The sequence below is a fragment of the Pomacea canaliculata genome, linkage group LG2, assembly GCF_003073045.1.
Source record: "Pomacea canaliculata isolate SZHN2017 linkage group LG2, ASM307304v1, whole genome shotgun sequence".
Classification (NCBI taxonomy): Eukaryota; Metazoa; Mollusca; class Gastropoda; order Architaenioglossa; family Ampullariidae; genus Pomacea; species Pomacea canaliculata.
Window position 1 is genome coordinate 33,764,814 of NC_037591.1, and position 10,042 is coordinate 33,774,855.

The 10,042-nt window shown below is 37.8% G+C and overlaps 1 protein-coding gene across 1 annotated transcript; it reads left to right on the forward strand.

Moving 5' to 3' along the window:
* Positions 1 to 3,585: 3,585 nt before the first annotated feature.
* On the forward strand, positions 3,586 to 8,059 carry LOC112556539. Its single transcript, XM_025225635.1, has 3 exons — positions 3,586 to 3,740; positions 6,478 to 6,675; positions 7,481 to 8,059. Exons 1-3 carry the CDS (start codon positions 3,698 to 3,700, stop codon positions 7,849 to 7,851), a joined length of 612 nt encoding a protein of 203 aa, XP_025081420.1. The 5' UTR covers positions 3,586 to 3,697; the 3' UTR covers positions 7,852 to 8,059.
* Positions 8,060 to 10,042: the final 1,983 nt, after the last annotated feature.

Genomic DNA, 10,042 nt, shown 5'->3' on the forward strand with positions numbered 1-10,042 from the left:
GCGCCTTGACTTGCATAATTTTGAACAGTACTGTTCAGAGTATATAGGGTTAATGCAATTTTCATCTGGGATGCAATCTATTCATTGATTGTCAGGGGCGTGGAGCTTTACATTCATCTCCCACAAGACCCGACAGTTACTATTCTTTCCTTACAAGTGTCTGGATGAAAGGCCTGACTTACACTTTCCCCGCCTTTTCCCCGGTCTTTGTGCCTAATTCACCCAACCCCTTCAAACCATCTTTTTTGATTACAGTCTGATCTGGTGAGATATGCTTATTTTATCTGTCATGTATTTCTTTAACCTTCGGGAAGACCATCTGTACATTTGTGTGCCTGGGATGCAATCTATTCATTGATTGTCAGGGGCTTGAGGCTTTACATTCATCTCCCACAATAAGTTCGACGACCGTAAACCCTGACACAGTTGGTGGCAGCACGCATCTGCTACATGATAGACCCAATAGACATCCTTAAACTAGCTTAAGCAGTAAAAAAAAAGCTTCAGGACGCAAGTTCTATAACTAACGCACCCGGCAATAATTTAGTTAATAAAATTTCACAATCCACTGGATTTCCGTCCACTACCTGCCATGCTAGTTGATCGGTGGTCTGTATCCATACACGACAAACAGGCATCGGAGATAAAAGCTATTGTTTTATGACGAATGAAGTAAGTCATTAAAACAAAGATCGCATTAAAGGTAAAAATAATTGATGTAGTGGACAGTGAACAAGGGGGAGAAACTCTAGGTATAAAGATGTTTGAGGTTATCGCCCAAATGTTCTGAAATAACAAGGTATAAGAGAACAAATATGTGTGGGTGAATGCGTGCGTGAGAGTGAGGATCACTCGAGACCAGCCATGTTAACCTGTAACCATCATTAAAAATGCAAACGTTATGTAATATATCTAACTTTCAATTTTACATGGAATATACTCCATACATATCTATGTAGATTAGTGCATATGTTTGTATGAATTTGTCTGTATGGATAGAAGATTGATGAGAGTTTTAAACATTTTTTACAAGATAAATTACAAAACCGAAATATCTGAAATCACTAAAACCAGACCAGGTGGCGCACTAAGCATAAAGGGTTAATCTATAGAAGCGGTTTACATAAGTTTGAAAATATAGGTAACCTGAGCCTCAATCATGTGGAAATATAGGTTAGGCTGTCAGCTTTCCGCTTCGTTGAAGCGAACTCAAGCAAGGCGTCTGCGCGAACTGAAGCGTGGAGTCTGCGTGAACTCTCCTCCCGTTCTCCTACCCACCCAGCGCAGGGGGATGTGCAATGAGTCACATAAACGCACTTGACTACCCCCGAGTAAAGATGCTTTACCGAACAAGCCATCAGCCCGTTCTAAAGAATGAAGAGGGCTAGAATATACAATATATTTTGGGGAAAACAGATTTTATGACACTTGTAATATAGTTTTAGAGTACAAATAGTTTCTTTCAAGTGTAGTCATAAAGTTTTAGGCAGTAGTTTTGATAGTTAATTGTGCAATTAACTTTTTTGCTTGGTCACGATTAGTCACATTTGTGATCGTCTTCCATATAATATTTATATCTAGTATGCAGCCTTTAAATCTCATGTGTATGACAATGTTAAAAAAAAAGTTTCACTTGAACATGCTTAAATTCAGTAATTAACTTCTCTCACCACTAAACGTCTGAGATATTGAAACGTCTGTCATGCACTGGGCATCCAGTTTCCGTGTGGATGCACTCATGCACACTGAATTATTCTGGAGAAACAGAATTGAAGCCAAAGCGTGTGACTAATGATGCGTGCACAATGTTTCATTATAAATCAGAAACAACTAAAAACAGTCAGTCGTCCCTTGACCGCACCTGTCTTTGGGGTGGGCGGTGAGGGGGAGCACATGGATAGACGTGGCAGCTGACTTGGTCCCCCACTCTTGCCTGTTGTGGGCGACAGTCAGCAGGACGACCAATCCAGTCCTTGGACGTCCGTCAGCCAGTTCTTTCTCTGGCCACCATGAGGTCGATCACCCTTCAGGGACAGTCACATTCGACAAGATGTCACATGGCAACATGGCCAAACACATCGGCTTACGTTGCGAGGAGCTGTTCCTGGTGTCCCACGAGTGTGGCAGCGCTTGCTTTGAAATTTTGAAATTTAAAAAAAAAAAACGATTTTGAAATCGTTGGCTTTATGTTCTTTGTGTGAGATCTGGAGCAGCCTCCTAAGGCACTTGTCCTCGAATGCCTGGGTTCTCCTTTCACGTGTCAAATTCGTAGCGCATGATCGGCCCTGCAAAAACAGACTTGCACAGTCAGCACTTTGTATAGAAATGCTGTCAAAAAATTTAACTGGCCAGATGCAGGTGATCATCGTTGTAGTTGCAGAAAAAATGAATACGTACACTTGCCTGAAATAGCTCAACAATCTGAATCCATTGATACCAAGGCCATATCTGTAGCTTATATAGAACTAGAGTTCCATATCATCTTATACAAGCTTAATTTTTCTTTATTTCGAATGCTGGTGTAGTTTATGGCTCAAAGCAATGACATTTGCTCAAAATCCCAAATTTAAAGTGATATTACTAATATTATCTCACACGCACACCCTCCCACACACATAATTAATTAAAGCAGGGATTTTCAAAAAATAATATGCTTTAGTTTATTTCATGGTGAACCATTCAAATACCTTCGCGATTGAACTTCCAAACCATCCACTATAATTGTATTCAGTATATATGTCGAAAAAAGTGCCTAATCTTCATCTGCCCTTATTCCTCACATCCCACTCCTCCAACACACACTGACAAAGAAGCGCACACAATCTAAATGTTTAGAAGGAACTCTAGCTGTGTTCACGTGTGTGTTGAAGGTTTTCTCTCTCTCCCCCTCGTCTCGCTACACGTACGTGCGCGCACACAAAAACACATTATCGAACAACACAGACCAGTAGACTTAGCTTTACATCTTTTCTCATCGATCGCTAGTTTTCTTGTTGTAATTAAAGTCACTGTACATGGCGCACCGACTGAACCAAGGCTGACCAAGGGACGCTAGACTAGCTGCGAAGGGGTTAACAATCGCTTTCGTAACTGCGAGGTCATCCACGTGCACTTTCTCATCAACAACAGTACATGGCCTAAGAAAAAGTGAAATGAATGCAAATTCATACTGATATTACTATTAATACTGCTACTACATCATTTCATGCTTACAATATTATCCTCGTCACGTGATTTTTGCCATATTGAACCCAGGATTTAACGCCCTTGATTGATCCCAACAAATATCGAGGTGACCCTCAAAGGTCACCCTTCCTTCGAACGCAAATACTCGATTTCTATGGCTTTTGTGAATAAACTGTAGACGTCAAGATTTAAACTGAGTTACTTAATGTCAAACATTAAAAAAAAAGATGAATCTGTTTCTTCGATTATTCATTTCTGCATGATGTGGCAAAGTGAAGGTCACATCCGCCGGTTGGCGCGGTGTGCCTCCAGGCACGCGTGCAGTGGATTTCGTCACTAGGACAGTACTAGCGCTGTCTCCTGGCTGCCAACTTCACCTATTCTTATAAAGAGACTAAAAAAGAAAATTAAAAAACTCTATTCATGGCAATCATTTTTAAGCTGAACTCATGAGGCGTCAGGTTACTTCGTGCCAACTCCGTCGAAGCCATCGGATGGGTGAGAGAACAGCATGGGCCAGGGACAACGCGTCTTTCTGGAAGTTCTGTTGTTCGGTGAGCACCTTCATAGTAAATATTCTCATTTTAAAGGATAAATACTTTTTTCTAGTGGAGAGTTTAGTTAATCTCTTCCGTGAATATATTTTTGAGTACTGTTATCAACAGTATTGATTACATAGCAGGAGATAAGAGATTTGTGTTTAGTTGACAGTGACAGCTTAATAAAGACAGAATAAATTACTGATTTCATGGGGCAGATTCGCTACTGTGAGCTTTGCCCCTATACCCCATTGCAAGAGATTCAGTAATTTACAATACTCCAGGAAGAAACAAAATTAAGCATTTTCTGTGAACATTTTATTGCATTTCTCGTACGTGTATCTACAAGATATACAAGAAGTCTTGGCTCATGTTTAGAAGTTAAAATACTATACAATGAACACTTAATACTTCGCAGGAAAGGGTTACTTCTAATTACGAGATATAAAACATATAAATATACACTGAGTGTATTACTTGATGATAATGTAAGTCATAATATAAAGGGGAGCATTTGTAGAAGCTTGTGTTGATAAAAAAGATTTTATTTAACTAAAGAAGAGTAAGCGATGAGTATTTAAAACAAATTCTCGTAGCAAGGAGAGACATGATGATTAACATTGATTAATGGTCAACATTGTTAATCCCAATGGGAATTATTACTTAGAAAGTGTGGTCAGTTATGAAAAACAATAGCTAAAAACAACCCAGAACAAGTGCTAGTTACAAGACAGGTTAAGGTAGTTGGTTCTTTGTAGCAAAAACACTTAATATTACATCTTAAAGCCATTTCTGAGGCACATCTACATCATTCACTCATGTTAGCACCCAACCAACAATTTTATATATTCTATGCAGCCGGACTGCACAGAGTACAAATCATTTCAAGTGCCTATTCTACTGTTATTTACTATAGGCATAGCATAACCTTTCCCTGAATGCAGTAATACAAATTAATCCTGCCAGTGCATGTTCTGGTATGGGCAAAATGTTGGTAGCTTTTCTGACAATTTGGTGATCACAAAAAGCTCAACACCAATTACCTTAGAATAAGTATTTGAATACTGTTCAGACTGTTCATATCATGTACAGACAAACTATGGAACCAGCATTCAAAAAAAAAGTTCTGTGAATGATAAAAATAACTCGTCGTTGTTGCACTGACTTTGAAAGTTTACTGTTGCAATTGATTACCACATGGATAACAACTTACATCTTGGAAAAGATAAATATTAGAATGTTTTTCATGAAATATATTATTTTGCAAAACCCCGAACATTTTCAGCAAGGCAGTTTGCATCTGTTGCCAGTATCATGCCATATTTAAGTGAGAAAAAAAGCAACTCTGTGGATATACATTCTTTATCTAGTAGTGCTAAGGGTCCTGACACCTTAATGGTTATGGCTAGGTTTTATCGTTATGCAATATTATTTAGTTTAATCCTTGTTACTCGAAGAGCATAAGGCTGCAACAACAGGACCCGGTTTTGTGCAGACCCTTGGAGTTAGGCTCATGTGTTTCCGACGTCCTTTCCTGTGCTCTCTACTGTTCTTTTCCAAGTCTGCTTTGGTCTCCCAACTGATCTGACAGTTTTGTTTGGGTGTGTCTTGGTTGTATGCTGGCTTGTACAGCAGTTTTTTGGCCATTTCTCATGAACCAAAAATAGATCAACAGGCAGCAATCTTTAGTTGTTCAGCACTTAATGTATCTTGTCAAGTAACAAGTTTTCAAACATAACCCACACATACCTGTCAAAATATTATCTTTTCATGAATTCATTTTGATGCTATTTTAGTTTTTAACCTGCAGCAAAAAAGCTGGAAGAAGTGACTCAAACTTTAGGATATTTTTCAGCCTGCAAGGATATTTGGGACTGTTGGTGAAATTAGTGTCTGTTTAGTACTGGGGTCAGTATTAACAAGTACCTACTAAACTAAAAGCTGTTGAACTGAGAGTGTTTCTCCTGCTTCCTTCTTGAGAAAAGCAATTATCACAACTGCTTTTCCTTCTTTGTGACCTTTGCAGTGACATTGAAAGGAAGTCGATCAGATAATTTTGGGTTTCTTTATTTTTGTGTGAGGGTGACAATGTGTTCTTAATGTTTTTGAAGTTACACGTTTCACAAAATATTTGTTTTCCAGACTTCTTGAACCTAAGTAAAAGTTCATATATTTTTTAGATTGATGATGAATCCCTATCACATGTGTCCCACATACACACAAAATTTAAAAATAGCCAAAGCATTACTGACAATTTTCAGGTGTACATTTTTAGTTAAGGGAAGTACATTATGCTTACTTTATCTTTATTTATAAATTTATCTACTCTACCTCCCTACAAAACAGCACTTAGGAGTATTCCACACTGAATAATATGTCAACAAAAGAAGAGATATAAATATTGGTGTGGTGCAAGATACGTTTAAAAAAAACCCAACACTCGCTGATTCTAGAACGTCTTGAGCAATAATGTACATATTTTTACATACTTTTCCATCTTTTTAAATTAAAAGTGTAACATATTCTTAAAGTTGAAACTGTCTTGACATTTCATAAACCACTTCTAAGTAATTTGACATCACTGGATAGTTGGAGCATTTGGTGCTGTTGTAATTTGTGAATTTTTTTTCTTTTTATTTATTTTTGTGAGTGGAAGCACAGATATATAAACTCAGAAATTCAGATTTTTTTTTAACATTTGTTCTTCAATAAAAGCCTGACTGACACTACATTTTTTTTGTTCTCTTGAAAGGTTTGCTTGCATCAGGACATTTAGGTTCTGTTAAAGTAAGCTTAAAGACGAACAATCCAGAGCTGCCGCATTTTCGTCAAGTGTCAGCAGACCACCACCTGGAAGATGAGAACTTTGCTACACTCAGATATTCACAAGAAGCCTCACAACATTCAAGTAATAAGGACATCTGTAGTCCACATGTTGCTGGTCAAGAAGGTGAGAAGAAAGGAGTTGAAATATTAGTTTCTCTTTTGCCTGTATTCCTCCACAGATATTTCATGTTTAAACAGTCTCTGCCTTTCATTTTGTTTAAGTGCAGGGAGCTGTGCCTCTTATGTGCTCTTATTATATGATCTGAAATGGCATGTCGCAAGGTAAATAACACACATTCTGCTGACATACATACACTATTGGCTGTTCAGTGGTACATTTGCTAGATGGGCATACTTATAATGTCACACCAGACATTTAAAATAAAAATCCACTGACAGAAATGCTTAGACTGCATATTTTTTTAAACAAGCTGTAATTTAGTAAAACAAAGCAAACTTGATGGACAGGCTGTCTTGTATGATTGATGTTAGAGCATCAAAGTGCAGGGTGAGCTGAAGAAAAATCTTGAACGTGAACTGATCTTAAATTCATCATGATGTGATAACTGCCCATTTTGTTACACCAGTAAAGACATGTTAGATCTTTTTCCACCTTCCCAAACACCCTCACACATAAGAGAGAAAGAGAAATGAGTAGAAAGGATTTGAAAATATTACAGTTTTGTCTTTTGTCTGCATTCCCTTGTATGTGAGGGTTCTGTGCTTAAAACCACATTTTTCTAACCCTCAAAATCATGAACATGATGTGGGTGCTTTCATTACCAGATAAGTCACCATTTCCGTGATTTTTTAGGAACTAAATTGTTATCCTTCTTGTGTTGTGTGGCAGCTTTTAAGGTAGAGGGATGTGATAGAAGCTGTTTTTGTAATTCAGAGATATTGAGTTGTTTTTTTTTTCCCCTCCTCAGGACATGGACATGAAGGACTGGTACTGGAAAAGACATATATTCTTGTCACTTCAGAACAAGGGAGGAAACAGCAGGAAACATTCCATAGATACCTGACACCCCCAATATCATGCAATTATACATCTTCACCATTTGCTCTGCTTTCATATAAAACAAGAATATACCCTGAGGTTGTACAAGTGTACAAGCATCTAGGTAAGGGAGGTAAATTAGGTACAAATCATTTTGAGATGCTACCTTCCTCATCCACTTGTGGAGAACATGACTTGTCACCCAGTGCTATATTAAAAATGATCAAGCTGGGTGAGTACCTGTTTAAGAGGTACCATAAACATTTACCTGTCTTGCAACGGTACCTGAGAAAATTCTAAAATTTCCAGCCTGCATGCCATCTCAAGAGTTTTTCCAAAGTACCTCTGCACTTCTTCATGGACTTCTTGACTGAAAAACAGTTTATGCGCAGTGTTGTTCAAAAACTGACACCTGAGAGAGGAAGAGGGCTGGGTACTCACTGTTGGTGTGATAGCATCCACGATGTTGATATTTTTATGCAGAAATCATACAAACATGAACTTGAAATCTTCAAGGATCATGGTACTCCTTTTGTAGAGACTTTGAAGTCCCGGCTAGCTGAGAAAGTTGGTGAGCTTTCTTCAGCAAAGAATTTGTTACGGTCTCTGTCAGCATGGGTCTGTGAATTCCAGCATGTGACCTGTAACCATGGCAATGGCTGTATGAACTTGAGCCGAGAAGATGTAAGAAGCTTGCTGCATGCCATCTCTGCACACAATGAATATCTCTCCACTAACAGCCTCTTTGCAGCTTATGCTATCGCTGACACATATCACAGTTTTGTAAATATATTTTCTTGGTTTTCCTTATGTTAACGGTTCTCCAGAAGATCTGAAAGTTGATGTTGTTGATGACTTTTTCCTTATAAAATTTCTCACTGTGTTAGGCTATACAGTTAAAGAACCCATTTATCCAGGGACACGTGTTATTGTGGAGCAGTACAGGAAGGAAAAATTAGATTCCCGAGCAAAATTCTGGAAGGTTTTCCTTAATGGAAAAGGGTGGTTACAGATTTCCTGATCTCGTGCAAAGAGCATTCTTTTTATGGTGTGTGTGGTGTTGACACAATAAAAAGTTTTTGGCAGAGCTTAGCAGATAAAAATATGTTTCCAGTTTGTAAAACTACTAGAGATGAACTATAGGCTTCATGTATGTTAAAAAGATTTTTTATATTTTTGTTTCAAAATATTTTATTTATATCAAAAAAGATTTGCTGTGCCATGTGATTTTCATATTGTTGATGTATTTGGAACTGCACCTTTTTCTGCCATAGTATCACAGTTGTGTGAAATTATTGTCAGTTGTCTCATGGTGTAGTTCATTCTTCGGAGTTGTACTTAGATGTCCGTCTTATAGCAAAGACGGTGATCCTTATTTAATGCTGTGCTATTTAAGTTTAATAATGTGTTTTGCGCATTCATGAAAGGAGGTAGTAGAGTGCACAGGCCAACATTCCATGTCTTGATATTGGGACTTTCTGCAGATGTATTCAGATAAAAACCATTCTTAACCAGACAAATGTTGTCAGAAGTTCACAAGTTTTTCACATGGTGGTTGCATAAAAACTTTGCTGAATTTGGCCAAATATTCACATTCATCTGGTTAAGAAAGGCCTTAACTGCTGTGGAGGGTTTGTTTTTTTTTTGCCAGATATACTGATGTAACCCACTCAGCATGTAATGATAATAGTATGGCTCTAGTCATGCTTATTGGTCCAGAAATAAGCTTGTTTCCAGGTTCAGTGGATTTGCACTGCTTTTTCCGATGGCTTGTGCACTCATTATGGTCTTTCAAAGAAGCACTTTGCAGGCAATGTTATGAGCAGAAAAAAACTCCAAACATGATTCTATTAGATCTGTTCTATGACTAGAACTGGTGTGGGAAAAAAAGCATCTACACCCTGGATTACTTTTCAAATGAATTGCGCAAGCTGGGAGCAACTTCTGGCTACATAACTTTCATCCCATATGGCATTCTACATACTACAATTTTGCATGTTATATTGTGTGGGTTCGTGTGTTGGTAAAGCACCATAAACTTGCCCACAACGCTAGGGATGTGGTGCTCTACAAGTTTGCTTTTTTTTTATTATGTGGTTATTACAATTATAGTTTTTGATGGGTTTTAACATGTAAACTCACTGCCAGCTGCATATATTTGCTACATTATATAGTTTATTAATGAACATATGGATCTTATTTATGTGCCATATAATTGGAAATCAGCTTGCTTAACACTATTAGCGTACTATTTAATAGTGTTATAAAGCTGTTTGCATGACCTTCCGCTTTAATTCATTCACTTGTGTTCAGTAGACCATGCACTCTTCATATATACATTTGGGAGCCTTGTGATTTGTCACTAGATTTTCTGCTATGGATTGATTTTTGATCTGTACATAATTGGATGCTGGCTGAAATTCAATGAGGATGTGTTTATTCTGCCTAATAGTGTTTCTTGACGTGATTTCCTTAGTTCCAGAATTGAAGA